At 41.8% G+C, this 18304-nt stretch overlaps 1 protein-coding gene across 4 annotated transcripts in view; it reads right to left on the bottom strand.

The window, feature by feature from the left end:
- Positions 1 to 5016: 5016 nt before the first annotated feature.
- The window catches only part of ARAP2 (ArfGAP with RhoGAP domain, ankyrin repeat and PH domain 2), a 138981-nt gene continuing 125693 nt past the window's right edge, over positions 5017 to 18304 (bottom strand). For 2 of the 4 annotated variants that reach the window (XM_079989593.1, XM_079989592.1), the window contains 5 exons: positions 14651 to 14733; positions 11512 to 11547; positions 11045 to 11108; positions 9232 to 9366; positions 5017 to 6311 (listed from right to left, as the gene is read on the bottom strand). In XM_079989593.1, coding sequence (XP_079845719.1) covers positions 5982 to 6311; positions 9232 to 9366; positions 11045 to 11108; positions 11512 to 11547; positions 14651 to 14733 — 648 coding nt within the window. In that variant the 3' untranslated portion in view covers positions 5017 to 5981. Of the gene's footprint in view, positions 6312 to 9231; positions 9367 to 11044; positions 11548 to 14650; positions 14734 to 18304 lie in introns of those variants that run through there. The other 2 variants (XM_079989594.1, XR_013842132.1) reach the window with 2 other exon arrangements.

Here is an 18304-nt window from a genome sequence, read left to right as displayed (position 1 = left end):
TGCTATTTTCCCACAGGCATCCCATGGGCCTTTTCTTTTTAAATATATATTAATTTTTATTAATTTTCCAAATTTTAATAAATTGATCCAAATTATTTAAAATTAATATTTATTTATTTTTTGAAAAAAGGTTTCCCACTCCTGTTACAAACACATGTCCATTGCTTCCTGATGTTGCCACTTCATTGTTCTTCTTTAATCACCTTCTCATCCTTCTGTTAATTTTAAACCATTTTGATAGCTGGCCTTTCTTGTTTCCTTACAATCAGCACCTTTGTTGTTTCCCAAACATATAAAAATCCATTTCACGTGTGTAGCCCTTCCGGCCCTCTGTTTCTAGACCTGGTGTGTAGAGATAATTTATTGCCATCATCCTTTGTCCATTCACATCCCACTCCTTTGAAAACAATCCTTCCGTTGTTCAAGGACTTGGTGGGCTATAAATAACTCCAAGATCCCCGCTGCACCATTAAAACTCTGGGGATTATTTTCCTCAGCCTGCACTTAAAGAACAAAGTCACCCCATGGGCATTTTCTGTGGTGGCTCCCCATTTGTGGAATGTTCTTCCCAGGGAGGATGACCTGGCGCCTTCATTACATATATTTAGGCGCTGGTGCTGGAGGAGACTCTTGAGAGTCCCATGGACTTCAAGAAGATCAAACCTCTCCAATGTGAAGAAAATCAGCCCTGAGTGCTCACTGGAAGGACAGTTCCTGAAGCTGAGACTCCAATACTTTGGCCCCCTCATGAGAAGAGAAGACTCCCTGGAAGAGTCCCTGATGTTGGGAAAGATGGAGGGCACAAGGAGAAGGGGACAACAGAGGACAGAGGCTCTTATGAAGCCTGAGGTAGTCACCCATTACTCAGCACACCAGATCCTTATTCTTGACTTGTTCTTTCTTCTTTGTTCAATAAAGAAAAGCTCTGTGAAAATAGGGCCACCCTGTAACAGCCCTGTGACCACAGGGAAGGGGTGGGAGAACCGGCTTCTATTATGTCCACTGTAGCTCTCCCCATGCGCAGGTGTCCATCATGGTTGAACTAGATGGAACTCCCAGCATTCAGTATGATTCTTAGTAAGTATGTGTAGGAAAGTGTCCCAATAATATTGAGCCAAGCAAATAATAAATACCTAGATTAATAACTCCGAAATAGCTTTCTTACAATAATTGAAATATGTAAATAGAAATAGAAAATACTATTCAAACCCGAGCACGATTAGCCCTTAATTGGCACATATTGGAAACAAAGAAAACAGGTCATTAAACGTATTCATACACGGAATGAACCAACCCCAATTTACTCCTAATGGGTAGTGTAAAAATTGCAGCTCTTGGTGAATTAATGCTGAGATTTAAAAGCAGGGGAAAGGAATTATATTCTATGTTACAATTGGTAAAGTATTGTATTAACATAAACAATGTTCATTACCAAAGTCAGAATGACTTAAGGAAGAAGAAAAAAAGGTAAATCTCACTTCGGAACAGAAATTGGAATAATTAACAGCAGAAGCTCTTTTAAAAGGATGAAGCCTGCATCGAAAGCACTCCGCCACTCAATCTGCACATCAAGGGAGCTTTGGACTGATCACAGGAATCAGTTAAAAAGCGCTAACAAGTGTACTGGGAACACCCAAATCCTTGGCCATGTTGAAAGTAGTTCTTTGGAGTCCAGCCACTGTCTGCTAATAGCTAGGGGGGGGGGGGACTTGATCAGATTGTCAGTACTAGTGAATTATTTACTTGGCAAGACACCACAATTGCCCTTTCTTCTTCATAGAAGCCACCTTTGCATAGCTACAGAACCCAGAATTTAATAACTGGCTAAAAATAGCTAAAGGGTTGTGACATCTGACCAAGCGAGTCAGGGATGTGGGTGGCGCTGTGGTCAGAAGGTCGGCGGTTCGAATCCCTGCAATGGGGTGAGCTCCCGTTGCTCTGTCTCGCCTCCTGCCAACCTAGCAGTTTGAAAGCATGCCAGTGCAAGTAGATAAATAGTTACCACTGCGGTGGGAAGGTAAACAGTGTTTCCGTGCACTCTGGTTTCCGTCAAGGTGTTCTGTTGTGACAGAAGCAGTTTAGTCATGCTGGCCACATGACCCGGAAAGCTGTCTGTGGACAAATGCCAGCTCCCCTGGCCAGAAAGTGAGATGAGTGCCGCAAACTCATAGACACCTTTGACTGGACTTTATGATCCAGGGGTCCTTTACCTTTTTACCAGCACTTAGCTCTCACCTGTGAGTCCTAGAAGCTGACAGCATTCAATAGCAGCCACACCCCAGGAAACGGCTTCTACTGGTCGGCTAAACCAAGTGAGGCTGGCTGATGTGTCTCAAAGCCTTGAGAAGCTAGAACCTTCCCCTGTGTGTGAAGATAGGCTCTGGTGGAATGAGTGGATGAGACCAATTGTGGGTCCAATGGTCAAGATGGTGGTTTCTGCATGTACTGGAGAGGAAAGTGGGGGAAGATGGGGCTCATCGACCTGGGAAGGTAGCCCATCTGGAAGAAGGAAAACTCTGATCCCAAACCTCCACTGCCTTGTGGAATATCTTCAGGAGAAGAAAAGGCTAAGGAGCAATCCCTACACAAATTTGGAGTGGAGTCCCTAAGATGGTTGGATGGCACCTTGTGCGCCTTCTTCCAGCAACTCCTGCACCCAAGCTGTTGCCAAATGTATTGCTGTGTTTTCCTTTGGACCACATCAGAAAGGCCAGTGTGTGTGTGTTGTTATCTAGGCAAATACACTGCCCAGGCTTTCACCCTGGGGATGTCACTTCAGTGCTGCTAATGCAACAGTTTGCCTTCACCCCTGGAGGCACAGTCCATTGTCTCTCAAGACAGACAGATGCCAATAACTACCTTATCATGTGATGTACAAAAGGACAAGTGCATCGTGACTATTAGTCCTATGTCACTCTTATCAGAGTTATCAATCCTGTTACCTCAGAGTAACACTCAAAACGGAAGTGTGGCACTAAAATTGGAAGTGTAACACTCAAAACAGAAGTGTGGCACTCAAATTAGAAGTGTAACACTCAAAATGGAGCACGTTCGGCTTCCGCAAAAAGTTTGCAAACCAGAACACTTACTTCCGGGTTTTCAGTGTTTGGGTTCCAAGTTGTTTGAGTACCAAGGCGTTTGAGAACCAAGATACCACTGTAGAGAGGAAGATTGTCTTCCTGGGCATTTACTTAAATGTTCTTTAAAATTATTATTAATTAGGTTAGAATTAGATGATAAAAGAGATCTGTGGCTGCTGCATATTATTTCCAGCCCAACCCAAATTCTTGTGGACTTTCAACAAAATGTTGCAGCGTGATGAGCTCCTGTTTGAGAGATTCATTTGAAGCTCCCATTCAGTTTTCCATGCCCACTGAGCATCCCTAGTAGTCATTGAGATTTGTTTTTTTTAGGAGGGGGGGGTCTTCTTGGGACTTCTCTGACTTACATAATAAACATTAGGAATAGAAGGATGTGTAGACATTATTATTACAAAAGGCAATAAAAAGGATAAAAGGCATACAACGCCAACAACCAAAATAAAATAATATAAAATACAGGTCGAACTTCACAGTGACCCATCAGATACAATAAAATGCATGACAGCAGCTACTCCAGCAAGGCTGGGATGAAAAAGTGAGAGGAATCTTTAGGGTGTGCTGAAAATATAAGATTGTCGGTGCATACATTTCTTAGAGGGGAAGAGTGTTCCACATGGCTGATGCCTTTATACTTAAGGCACAAAATAGTATTTGAGATTCAAATTCATCTTCTAAAATAAGTGGTATCAATGAATTTGCAACGGAATGGGAGCTATGAGGGCAATGGTATCACATCACTGCCTCGACAGCATGGTGGAGAAAGATGTGGCATTGCTTCTTTTTGGCACAGCCATGCATATCTTGAAATGTCTATTTCTGCTCCAACAGGCTGTGCAACTTTACTTCTGCAATTCAACAACCAGATAGGTTGATTGGTAAAATAAGGAGAAGCAAGGAACTTTCTGAACTTTTTTGCTCTTAAACTAGACAAAACCTTCCTGCAGACATTTTAAAAGCTTAAGATATTTTTAAATAAAATTTTAAAAAATCCCTGGGGGGGAATAACTAGCTCCCTCTCCCAAGAAACTCTACCACAATATGCAGATTTTGTTTATATAAATGCCAGCTTTCATTTTTCACAATGAATTGATTCAGTGCTAACCAGCATGAGAAACAAGTGGAATAACAGTGATGGCAGAACAGTTGGCTTATCAGAAATTAAATATAAGTACAGTAGATTGATTTTTATTTATTTTTACTCACTGAGCTATTGAAAAGAGAGAAAAAAATGCAGCAGCAATTCACCATTGGCTGCAGTCTGAACCTCTGCAGGGATTGGATGTGCATGGAGAGCTCCTTTTGAGAATGTTTTTCTCCAGCACTGGGGAGAGTAGGATCAAAATTTGTTTGTGCACCACAGATGCTGAATCACACCGATAATCCTATCTGCCCTTAGCTGCACATGATATATATTTTTCCATGAAGATTGAGGCAGTTTGGGGCATTGCTGCATTACTGAACAGGCCAGCAAGCCCTGGCCTGGGATCCATTACTGTTCTAACAAAGTGCTAATACAGTCCACCATTTTATTTTCATCTAAAATGTGTTTTTATGGTCTGTATTATTTTCTTAATACTATAATCTAACATAAGTTTGCCATGGCCTTTGTCTAGAACAATAAACATACGAACTTGAACTAAAAAAAAATAATCAGTTTAAGGTTCATGATACTTTAATGACAACGAAAAAGTTCATTAAATGGACTGTCGAGACACCCAAGAATTTTCAGGTGGTCCAAGGTGCAGAAATATTTCAGAACTGGTCCTCTGCACTTATTATATATACATCAGTTACATTTAGAACTAACAGTGTTAAGATGACCCCTTATTCACTGCCAAATCCCATTAATCTTTCCCTTCTCTTCCAATTGCCTATAAAATCTGTTACAGGAAATGACACAGCTTGGATTCACAAGTGAAAAATGATGGCCAGTATCACTTTATTCTTCAGTATCTTAGCAGCAGCAAGTTGTACATAAATAGGTATAAATCCACTTTTTAAAAAACGACGACGCAGTATATTACATTCAAGAGTTTGGGTAAGGTGACTATAGTATCCTCGTCAAAATACTGGTCTGATCTGCGCATACGGCAGAATGTGAAGTGAGAATGAGATTGTTGTAGCCAAATATGATGGGTTGGACTGTTCCAATTCAGACTGCAGATGCAGGAGGATTTTAATGCTATTGTTTGTATAAAAAGTAAAATAAAATAAATTCTCTGCTCGGGAAAACTAGCACTGGAGGAAATAGTACAAAATCAATGACTTCTGCATTAGGGCCAAACTACATGGTTTAGCCCTCAGTGTGTGATTTTTCTTTCAGAAACTGCCAATGTGGTGAGTGGCAGAATTCTGATTGGGAACTTGGTTTGCAATGATAGGGGAATTTAGCCATCTCTCCCTCCTGCAATCTAGATCAGTTCCTCACACACCTCCCAATATGTAGGTGAGAGGAAGCTCCCATTTCTCAAAGAAAGAAAACATGAACTCAGGGGAAATCTTAATGCTGAAAGTCATGCAACTTTGGCTCTTAGTGAAAATTCTGCAGTCTGTTGTTCTCAGCCTTGCCTATGGGCAAGTTTGCAACCTATGTCACTGATAGGTTTCTAGGTCATTGTGTAGTTTCCTTGAACTGACAAATCACATTTCAAACTCCTCAAAGCTTTTTAAAAGAACGCTCCATTCTTTGGGAAGCTCTATACGCCATACAATGAAGATAACCATGTGATTGCAATATAAAGATGAGTTGTTCATTCTTGGCACCACACAGTCAAGGTCCACGGATTGGTAGTCAACACCCACTTTCTCTTAGATCATGGACAACATATTGTGTTTCCTAGAATATTTAAGTCTCTGATGTGCAAATCTGAAGAAATGATTCTAAGTGTTTTCATGGACAATTCTGTGCCTGTGCAGGACACTGTTGAGTTCCTGAATAACATTTGCTGGAAGCTGCTTATCAGATTCCTGATGGGTTTGGCCAGTCTTGCTCTCATTTTTCTTTGGCGACTTGCATTCCTTGTAGGGTCTTTGGGGTAAGTCAAGAACATCTGCCCCCGTGTCATCCAAACAGATGAGGCTCCGGTGTTTTCTCGCACGGGTTCGGGCTTTCTCCTCCTTGCGTTCCAAACACTGAGCTACCAACGTCGCTTTTTGTTTTAAACCTTTCCTGTCTTCGGTTAAGTCGCTTTCAAATTCCAGTTTTGAATTCTGAAGAAAGAGGAGCACAAGTTGAAATGCATGCTCAATACACCCCCAAATAATTATCTGTAGCTCATTTAGTTTGAAAGCAATTGTGGCCATTGTTTGTGAAACAGACAAGAATTTTTATATAACTTTCCCTCACAAGCAAGGCTTTCTGCTGCTACCCTGGGATTGCTATATTTCCAAATGTGAAATTCCAGACAAAGCTGTTGACATTTTTTGGCTGAAGTTGTTGAATAAGCTTTTGGGGGGATTTTAAAGCACTAAAAACACACACGCCCTAGTTGCCATATGTCCAGGCCTGCCCAGACATTTTGCTGATTCAGCGAAAATATGCCCGGACGCCATTTTGACATCCCAATTCCAGGACATGTCTGGGAAAACCAGGACGTATGGCAGCCCTCCTTCTGAGAGAGACATGGTTTGAGACAACACATAAGACTGATGTTGTCTCCCTCATGGTGCCCTCTCTCTGCAGCTTCCTGTCTCAAGAGGTTTGGTAATCTCTTTTCTGTGTTCCATGGGAATGGAAATCTTTCCTTTTAAAAAATAAACCTTTGATTTTGTTGCTGCTTTATGTACTGAGTTCATGGCTTCTGTGTTTTTGCTGCTGCTATTGTATTACATTAATTTAATTCCATTTATATTTATTTATTTTACTTTATTAAGTACTGTTTTTTTAAAATTCATTCAATTCTAACCCACACTTCATCTGTTGATTAGTTTTAATATTTTGTTGGGAGCCGTACAGAGTGGGTGGGACAACCCAGTCAGAAGGACAGCATATAAATAATAATAATAATAATAATAATAATAATAATAAATATTATTTCAGGGTGGAGTCCAATACAAGCAAATATGTGTTTTGTTTTGAGAGCTGGATCACATTATGATGGTTTGTAAGCCATTTTATGGAGAGGAGCAACATGGTATACTTTTTTTAAAAAATAAGCAAATAAATAAGTTCAATACTGAGGTGAGCTCCATTTCATGTTACTTCCTATTCTGCCCTACTGAGGCAAAACAGAAAAGGAGGTCATTGTATCGTTAGCATTATGAATTTCTAAAGTGCTTAGAGCCGGGATGTCCCTTCAGATGTTGTCTAACTACAATTCCTATTATCCCTGACAATTGCCCCAATGTCGGCTAAGGCTGATGAGAGCTGAAGTACAACATCATTAATCTCAGGGTTGTGGATTCAAGCTCCCTGTTGGGCAAAAGATTCCTGCTTTGCAGGAGGTTGGACTAGATGATCCTCACAGTCCCTTCCAACTCCACAATTTTATGATTCTAAGATCATCTGTGGGGTACCAGGATCCCCATCTCTGAAGAAAAAGAAACACGAAACTACAGTGGTACCTCGGGTTAAGTACTTAATTTGTTCTGGAAGTCCATTCTTGACCCGAAACTGTTCTTAACCTGAAGCACCACTTTAGCTAATGGGGCCTCCTGCTGCCGCTGCACCGCCGGAGCACGATTTCTGTTCTTATCCTGAAGCAAAGTTCTTAACCTGAAGCACTATTTCTGGGTTAGCATAACCTGACGCGTATGTAACCTGAAGCGTATTTAACCTGAGGTACCACTGTATAATGTGTACAAAAATAAGAAGAAGCCGCAGACCCTTCTCCTCAAGGCTTGTAACTTGAGAGACTGAACACATTAAACAATATATATATTGAGAGAGAAAGGTCTGCCTGAAGATGCCAGAGTGAAAAATTAATTTTGAGAACAGTAGAATTTGAGCCAGACGAGCATCAGGAGGTCCTGAGTTCTAATGCAGTAAGTGAGAATGGATGCAGTTAAGGAAGAGAAGATATAATTTAGGGTTCATAAGGTGGAAGGACATAAGAACTCTGAAGGATTTGAGGAGGGACATGGAGAAAGAAGAACATAAAGAAGAAAAATCAGAACAATAAAGTCGTTAGAAAGTCAATAGAAGATTATCATCATTAACATCCGTTGTGTATGGAAAGTTTCTTTTGTATTCCCAAACTGATAACTCAAAAATGAATCATATCCACATAGGCAAACCATCTGTTATGCCCCCATGTGTATATGCAGTGATTTCTAGTCAAGTTCGATGGGTAAGTTAGAGCTATAAATTTTATTTTCTCCCTACCTCACCTAGAAACAGAACTAAACACTCATACCCAAAAGACACGACTGCACTCCTTGTGGGAGCACATGATTCATCTTGCAAGGCACATATGTTGAAGAAACAAATCCCAACAGACCCTAAATGTCTGCTGCTATACGAGGAGGCCTCAGTTGCTATGGTTCCAGCCAATTTCTTCTTCAAGTTGAACAACATTATAATGAAAATATATGGCTGCTAAGTTCCAGATGAGGCTTAATTTACTATTTCAGCTGTTTAGTGCAATTCTAGATATACACTTTTGAGAACTTCCCTGCTTTGGGGGGAATAAGCAGTGATATGGCACAGGCAAAAAGTGAAATTATTCTTTGATGGATGCATTAGAGCTCTTGAAGTGCAATAATTTTTCATTTAATTCAAATGGATATTTTGTCCCCTAGATAAGACTTCTATTTAATGAAAAATTAATCTGACAGAAAAAAATAAATAGAATTATTTATGAGTGCCAATGCAGTTAGATGAATCTCACAAAATGCGCCACAAATCTTTAACATCAACATGTTATTATGACATAAATTCAAATATTTAATATACAGAACTAATTCCATACAAAAGAGAGTGTGTATATTATCCTTTGCCTTCAGTTAATGGATGCCATTTTTTAAACTGTTAAATTTCTTTCTTTAATATAGGCTGGAGTGTGCTATGTTTGTGTAACTGCAAAGGTCTCTGCGTTAGGAATATCTACTGTTCTAATTATCACTGGACTAGAACACCTACAAAAAGTGGAGTAATATAAATGCTAATAACCAGATATATCCAGCAACCCACCTCTGATGTGTTGACTTTGGTTTTGAGCACACTTCTTTCTTGTTGGATTGGTATTAAAGGCAAGCCACCAATTTTTGGATTTTTAGTAACAGATTGCTTTCTTGTCTTCCCATCTGGTGGCCAGATATCACTGTGCTGTGGAAAATTTGTCAAGTCGGAGACATTATTACTGCGAAGTGCAATCTCTTTAGTATACAAAATTAAAGCAGTATATTTTAGAACGCAGTGGGGTTCTCACATGTGAAGAAAAGCAAAGTGGTGACCTTTGAAGCCCTTCTAAGGCAATTGGTGACCAATGCATGCAGGGACTATTGAGATTAGGCCCGTCAGCACCCCAGCTACAAATTAGCCAAGCCCCCAGCAAATCTACACTCATCGCCAGTCAAAAGAAGGCCGCACTCTCAATATTGCCTTCATGCATTATCTACTGTTGGCTTGCACTTGATATAAACAAGATTGCAAAACATATTTTAAACTGACTCTTGTGGGAAAGTTGTCAGGAGCTGAGGAACATCTAGATCACCCCTGGAAGATGGAAGGCTTCATCTCCTCAGATCATCTAGATCATATCTAGAATGAGCTGAGGAACATCTAGATCATCCCTAGAAACCATCTGATATTTGGCAGGCTTCATCCCCTCAGAAGGGGAAACCATGTATGCAATTCACATCCAATTCTGGAAGACTATTAAGAAGTTACAGACTTAAAAATATGTAAACGTCCCCAGTATGAAAACTCCTATATGTATTTGCCAAATTGGGGACTGGGGGGCAGACAGCTTTGCCTGTAAATTCTATTCACCTTTGTAAAAAGGAGTGTGTGTGTGTGTAGATAGGTAAAGGTAAAGGATTCCTGGACAGTTAAGTCCAGTCAAAGGTGACTACGGAGTGCAGCACTCATCTCGCTTCTCAGGCTGCGGGAGCTGGCATTTGTCCACAGAGAGCTTTCCGGGTCATGGGGCCAGCATGACTAAACCACTACTGGCCCACGGAACACAGTGACGGAAGCCAGAGTGCACAGAAATGCCGTTTACCTTCCCACCGCAGCAGTATCTATTTATCTACTTGCACTGGCATGCTTTCGAACTGCTAAGTTGGCAGGAGCTGGAACAGAGCAATGGGAACTCAACACTGCTGCGGGGATTCGAGCTGCTGACCTTCTGATCGACAAGCCAAAGAGGCTCAGATAGACAGACAGATAGATGATGGATGGATGGATGGATGGATGGATGGATAAGAGACATTTTCAGATTGCCCGTTGACTAATGGGAATGAAACAGATTTTAGGATAGAACAGATAAGATTTGAACCCAAATATTGATTTGAAGCAGAATGGTGTCAAATAGATCTGAAACAGTCCAGACTGCTTCCAAAGGTGCTGATTCTTGGGGTTTCTGTGCACCCCTAGGAGTGAGGTGGTGTCACTCTGTATATCAAAGAGACCATTAAGTGTAATAAATTAGAAATCTCAAATGATGTGAACATCTCCACAGGGTAGCAATAGCAGGCCCTCAAAATAATTCAGTAGTGGGGAGACACACCCCTCCCCCATGACCAAAATGGTGAGAGCAGCCTTGAGATACAGAATGAAATCAGAGAGGTATCTAAAATGAGAAAGGTTTTATTGAGGAAAGATGTCATGTGTAGTTTACAATTTATGTTGATAAGGTAATTTTTTGTTTAATGAGTGTGTAGGTGTGTATGCATACAGACAAATGCATTAATACATACCTAACACATACATTAAAATGCAAAATTATTTTCAAGAACCCAGAGAGTTTTTCTTTTGAATAATGATATAAAAGAACTAATACCTGTGCAATAAAAATGCTGCTTAGCCAATCCAATTGGGAATCCTGTCCATCACAACACAAATGCCTAGAAGACACACATTAATTAGCGTGAATTCAGTTGCAGTGACATAATATACTACACAAGCAATGCCAGTCAGGTTGGCACTATAATTGCTTGCAATACTTCAGAAAAATCTAAGCAATAATGGAGAAGACATGGATCAAATCTGAAGATACATCACTATGCATGCTTAGCGGACAGATTCTGGCATTGGTAGAACTCATACTTTCAGTCTTTTAGTGTCTAGGGAAGAGGCGGTCAGTGTGCTATAGTAAAACAAGTGTTGGTCTTGAATTTGGGGTATCTGGTCTCAAATTCAGGCAAGAATCTCTTTGGGTGAGTCATTCTCCTCATTTAATTAAAAAAATAGCCATACCTTTCCAGATGCAATGAAAAATGGGAAATTGTTTCCGTGCCAATTACTTACCAGTGATGTTTTTCAGAATACAATGTGAGACCCCAACTGCAAAAAACAATAAAACAATTAACACATACTTATTGTGTGTGTGTGTATAGGGGGGGGGGAGAGAAGAAGTACACACTGGAGTTTAGGTAAAGGTAAAGGGACCCCTGACCATTAGGTCCAGTCGTGGCCGACTCTGGGGTTGCGACGGTCATCTCGCTTTATTGGCTGAGGGAGCCAGCGTACAGCTTCTGGGTCATGTGGCCAGCATGACTAACCTGCTTCTGGCGAACCAGAGCAGCACACGGAAATGCCGTTTACCTTCCTGCCGGAGTGGGACCTATTTATCTACTTGCACTTTGAGGTGCTTTCGAACTGCTAGGTGGGCAGGAGCAGGAACCGAGCAACGGGAGCTCACCCTGTCACGGGGATTCGAACCGTCAGCCTTCTGATCGGCAAGTCCTGGCTCTGTGGTTTGACCCACAGCGCCACCCGCGTCCCGTTATGAAAGCGAAAGCCCTTCAACTTTGGATACCAAGATGCTGTGGGACCACAATTCTCACCATCCCAGACTATTGGCTAAGAATAATGGGAATTGCAGTCCAGCAACATCTGGGGCAGAGACATAGCTATTTGGGGGGCCTAGTTGGGTCCCCACATAGAGCCTCCAAAAGGGCTCCATTGAGGATCCTGGCCTCTGTGTGTGTGTGTGTACACATATGCGCATAGGGAGGGTGCCAAACTGGGTCTTTGAGTCAGGTGAAATAAAGCCTAGTTCTGCCCTGAGGCTGACAAAGACTGCAGCATAAGCCATGGGTTGTATCAAACATTGCGGCCCTTCTCCCCTGTAGCCTGCTTAAAAATGCTTCTTGGCAGGGTCGGGATGACCTACTGAATATTGTGGACCTACTGAATATTGTGTAATGGGGCAGTGGGACTGCATGTTTCAGGCAACAAACCCAAGTGGATCGTTGGTGGGCCCTGATTCCAGTGGTGCAAAATGCTGATCAATACCACTTCAGGGCAAGGTTCCTCAGAAAAGAATTTTCAGGCAATTTTTTGAGGATTTCTGTGCTGTCTGGCCCCATCCTATTGAATGTACTCTACTCAATGTATTTTAGAGGAATGATCTCACATAACATATACAAAACAACAACAAATGGGGAATCTGTATTTGCGTATCTGCTCTTACTGCTCATGAATGGAAGGGTTTTTGGAAAGATTAGTGATGGGGGACAGTGGAAGACAGGGGCACATTCTCACTGTATTCATTAGATAGGAGCTACCTTAAGGTAAAAAGGTAAAGGACTCCTGGACGGTTAAGTCCAGTCAAAGGCGATTATGGGGTTGAGGTGCTCATCTTGCTTTCAGGCTAAGGGAGCCAGCATTTGTCCACAAACAGCTTTCTGGGTCATGTGGCCAGCATGACTGGTGCAACGGGACACCGGGACATAAGTCAGAGTGCACAGAAATGCTGTTTACCTTCCCGCCACAGCGGTACCTATTTATCTACTTGCACTGGTGTGCTTTTGAACTGCTAGGTTGACAGGAGCTGGGACCGAGCAACGGGAGCTCACCCCATTGCGAGGATTCGAACCGCCGACCTTCTGATCAGCAAGCCCAAGAGGCTTAGTGGTTTAGACCACAGCGCCACCCACATCCCAGCACATGCACCCAGTTCTGGCCAGTATTTATCCCAAGTATGTGGCCTACAGAAAGTTAGCAAAGGGTGATTGTCATCCCTGGGCCAACTATCCTTTAGTCACTCCCAGTTTAAGTTTTTCATCCAGTGCTTTGAAATTTCGTTGAGTTATATGCAATAAACCAATAAAGACAAAATAAGCTACCATTTGCCAGCCTGAGGGAAATTATGGTCAAACTGTGGTTTGGTGCTAACTAAGGTTAGCGGGTGGTGCTGTGGGTAAAACCTCAGCACCTAGGAATTGCCGATCGCATGGTCGGTGGTTCGAATCCCCGCGACAGGGTGTGCTTCCATCGTTCGGTCCCAGCGCCTTCCAACCTAGCAGTTCGAAAGCACCTTCGGGTGCAAGTAGATTAATAGGGACCGCTTACCAGCGGGAAGGTAAACGGCGTTCCGTGTGCTGCTCTGGTGCCAGTTCGCTGGAGCAGCTTCGTCACGCTGGCCACGTGACCCGAAAGTGTCTGCGGACAGCGCTGGCTCCCGGCCTATAGAGTGAGATGAGCGCACAACCCTAGAGTCTGGCAAGACTGGCCCTTACGGGCAGGGGTACCTTTACCTTTACCTTTACCTTTTAAGGTTAGTAAAGGGACGCGGGTGGCGCTATGTGTTAAACCACAAAGCCTAAGACTTGCCGATCAGAAGGTCAGCGGTTCGAATCCCTGCGACGGGGTGAGCTCCCGTTGTTCGGTCCCTGCTCCTGCCAACCTAGCAGTTCGAAAGCACGTCAAAGTGCAAGTAGATAAATAGGTATTGCTCTGGTGGGAAGGTAAACGGCATTTCCGTGCACTGCTCTGGTTCGCCAGAAGCGGCTTAGTCATGCTGGCCACATGACCCGGAAGCTGTACGCCGGCTCCCTCAGCCAATAAAGCGAGATGAGCACCACAACCCCAGAGTCATCTACGACTGGACCTAATGGCCAGGGGTCCCTTTACCTTTACCTAAGGTTAGTAAAAATGCCAGTGCTGAGGTAACAATAGCTGAAGTAGTGGCGAGTCTGCAGGATTTGGCAATTGTGCAGTACTGTGCCTGCACCGAGTCAAAGTTGTACCTCAGGGAAGGCAAATGTTTCTTCTCTGGATCTGAGCTTGACACCGAGATGATCAAATTAGTGTGTTTTACTGCCTCCCACATTGAATATCTGCCTATCACTAGAATTCAGGTCAGAGGATTAGAGACAATTTAAGCACATAACCAATACAACCCACAAGAGACAGCATGTTGAGATAGAAAAGGGTGGTCAATAATGCAATTTCTTAGCACAGAAGCATTAGGACCACTTGGGTAAAAGAGCAACTAATATTATGGGAATGCAATTTAAGAGCAGGACAAAACGATGGATATAGATTAGCTTCCTTGTTTTCGTTGGTTGTTAAAAGTTTTGTGTTCCTGTCTTGTCAATAATGCAGCATGCCTGGCTAGAAAGAAACCAACACAGCCTTTTCTTTTATCTTCTTTTCTTACTTTGTTGGGGGCTTCAGTTTCTTCTTCACTCCAAGATACAGTTTCAGTGATTTGACCGGCAGCACTTTCTCAGGCTTGCTGCTCTGTTGAGATCAGAAATGTCTAAATCAATGGAATGGAAATGTACTAACTGGAACGCTGGAAAATAAATATATCTCTCTCTCACACACACACACACACACAAACATATATATATATAGCCCATTATCAGCTTTTCTTCTGGCTATCCCTTCTTGCCATTTCATTACAGGCCAATTTATTCCAAATCATTCTCCCTTTCAATTAGCATGAAAATGGAAAGCATTCGTCCCTGGGGTGCACTTAAGACGTAATGCAGAAAACTGGTTAATTTTACTTATTTGACTATGCTGTTTATAGAAAGTAACGACCAAAGATGGGGGGGGGGGGGAATACAAAAGCAAAGAAGCGGAAACTCTTGAAATATGAAGAATACTATAGTCCTACCTCAGCTCCCAAACGCCTTGGGAGTCGAATGTTCTAGTTTCCAAACCACTGAAAACCAGAAGCGAGTGTTCCCGTTTTCAAATGTTCTCTAATTTGAGTGCCACACTTCCGTTTTGAGTGTTACGCTGAGGTCTGTCTTTTTTTGCCATTTATTTTGCGTTTCTGTTTTTGTGGCTCTTTTTTTTACTTCAGTGACTGTGTGGAACCCATTTTAGCTACTGATTGACTGATTGTGTGACTGCAGTACATTGTTGATTGCTTTCATTTTATGGATCACTGGTCTCCTTAGATAGTAAAATTCATGTTAAACTGCTGTTTTAGGGATTGTTTTTAAAAGTCTGGAACGGATTAATCCATTTTGCATTACTTTCTATGGGAAAGCGTGCTTTGGTTTTGGAACGCTTTGGTTTTGGAACAGACTTCCAGAACGGATTATGTTTGAGAACCAAGGTACCACTGTACTGGGGAAATACCGTTAGAAAAGGAGAAGAGACCCTCACTGACCTATTTCTAAGGATATGACAAGCTAAATCCCTACCATAAATCATTACACATCTCTCTTTTGGGGGATGGATCCACCAGGAATCCAGAAAAGCTGAACCCAGTTTCATGGGAGCCCCTCTACATCCTCTTAACTTCCTCAGGCTCAAGTTGGCACACATGTACAGTAGCATCCCATGACTTTCAGGCAAATTCAACTCACTGCTGAGCTCTCTCTTTTCCTTCGTATTTTGTGGCTAATGGGCCTTGCAATGTTTCAAAAATAATTTTTAATCCAATTCTGCCACAGTAATAAAAGCAGCCATTCATGCAAAAGAAATGTACTTATTAATCTAGGTATGCACAAGTGAATAAGTTTTTAAATGATAGCTTAGCAGTGTAATATAACATTTTCAGGCAATTGATTGGTTATATTGCACATAATGAAATAAACATATCTGTGCTGACATCATCTGATTTAGAGGACTTGCACTGGCATGATTGAAAAAAGGCATTAATTACAGGGTAAATAAAGAAGCATTAAAACAAAGAAAGGCAGAGGAGGGGAAAGGCAGCAGAAGGGGAAAGGTGGGGCAAAATTGGAAATGGGATAGGGAATTTTTTTGCTGGAGCATTTTAGACACACTTCTCGTCAATTAATGGTATGTAATATACCATATTTTTCGCTCTATAGGATGCACTTTTCCCCCTCCAAAAATGAAGGGGAAATGTGTGTGCATCCTATGGAGTGAATGCAGGCTTTCGCTGAAGCCTGGAGAGCGAGAGGGGTCAGTGTGCACTGCTCTCCAGGCTTCAGGAAGTTATCCGCAAGCCTTTGGAGCGCGGTGGGAGTTCCCGCTGGGCTCAGAAGGCTTGCGGATAGCAGCAAGCTCCGGGAGCGAAGGCGAGGTTGCACGCAAGCTCACCACCGCTCCCGGACCTCTTCTGGGGGCTGAGGTCAGGGGAAGCTTGGGCTTCCCCCGCCCCAGCCACGTGGCTAAAAACAAAGCCAAGACAGCTAGCGGGATCCATCCATAAAAAAATTTTCTTTATCCCCCCCCCCTAAAATCTAGATGTGCCTTATGGTCCGGTGCGCCCTATAGAGCAAAAAATACGGTACTTGAAATTAAAAACTGCAGAATGACATCCACATTAGACTTCTTAGTGCAGAACCACAAAGAAGTTTGTAATAATAATAATAATAATAATAATAATAATAATAATAATAATAAATTTTATTTATATCCCACCCTCCCCAGCCGAAGCCAGGCTCAGGGCAGCTAACAACAATCAAACAATCAAATAATCCAACATTCTAAAAACATTTCATTATAAAAATTAATTAAAATCAAATTGATGGCAACCGTTAAGCAAAGTTCTGTGCAGATTGCCATTGGAGGGAGTCAGGCTGCGCCCTGACCAAAGGCCTGGTGGAACAGCTCTGTCTTGCAGGCCCTGCGGAAAGATGTCAGGTCCCGCCGGGCCCTAGTCTCTTGTGACAGAGTGTTCCAACAGATTGGAGCCACAGCCGAGAAAGCCCTGGCTCTGGTTGAGGCCAGCCTAACCTCTCTGTGGCCTGGGACCTTCAGGATGTTTTTATTTGCAGACCGTAGGTTCCTTTGTAGGACATACCAGGAGAGGTGGTCCCGTAGTTAGTGCCAAATAATTCTTTCTTGCAAAGAATTTGTAGTGACACCACAAAAAAAGGTTGCCCAGGATTGAGATTGCTCACCTGTTCTATCAAGTTCAGAACAGACTACTCACTTATCCTGACATCGCTACTGTACAGCAGTAATGTTGATCAAGAGCACAGAATTATAAAGCAGTCTCAACATAAGGACAAGGGGGTAAGTTAAAGGAGAGGTGGGGTAGTTAGATACAAGTTCTTTGCAATGTTTTGTCCTGAAAATATATGATTCAGACATTATATCAAGGGAATATTTTATGCTTCTATTTTTTTAAAAAAATGTTTCCATTCTTTTATAACAAATAATATGCCTTTCTGCTTTTCTTTTTCTTATGTACACATCACCACAAGAAGTGAAATGTTAAGGGAAAAGTTATGAATGGGAGCAATTTAATGGTATGAAATGCAAAGTTTAAGGCAACTTATTAAATCAACCCAGTGATAAACACTTGCCAAGTGCTAATTAAGACTTCAGTCATGCCCAGTTACATGTGCACAAGTTTTAAAGGTGCCAATTTGTACTCACAAATGTGCCAATTTTAGATTGTAGCCCTAAATAATTAGACATCTTTTTAAAAACACAGCAGCCGTGCCAATTAAAGGACAGTTTAAGGTTTTTAGAAAAAAAATATCTATGCTTAATACCATCATAATATTAACACATACTTTACTGGTCAGCTGAAAAGAAAAAAAGTTCCATTTTTCCTTAGGAAACACAGAAGATGAGAAAGGAATTTCACTTTCTCCCTTAACATTTTATGAAATCAAGATGTTCTGATGAAACATTGCTAACCAATTAATTAAAACGCTTGAGAAAGCCAAGATAATACTAATAGTATAACTCTATACATATCTACTAAGAAGTGGGCCCTTTCAAGTTCAATGGCACTTACTCTCAAGTAGGTGTGTTTAGGATTTCAGCCATAAATATGTTAATCATCCTCTTGAACAATGGAATGTATAAGGATAAAAAAAAATGTGATTAGCTAGTAAAAGGAGGCCACAGACCATGTTTAAATACT

The sequence above is a fragment of the Podarcis cretensis genome (genome assembly GCF_951804945.1).
Source record: "Podarcis cretensis genome assembly, chromosome: 9".
Taxonomy (NCBI): domain Eukaryota; kingdom Metazoa; phylum Chordata; class Lepidosauria; order Squamata; family Lacertidae; genus Podarcis; species Podarcis cretensis.
Note: the sequence above shows the minus strand (reverse complement) of the source record. Positions and strands in the feature narration are given on the sequence as shown.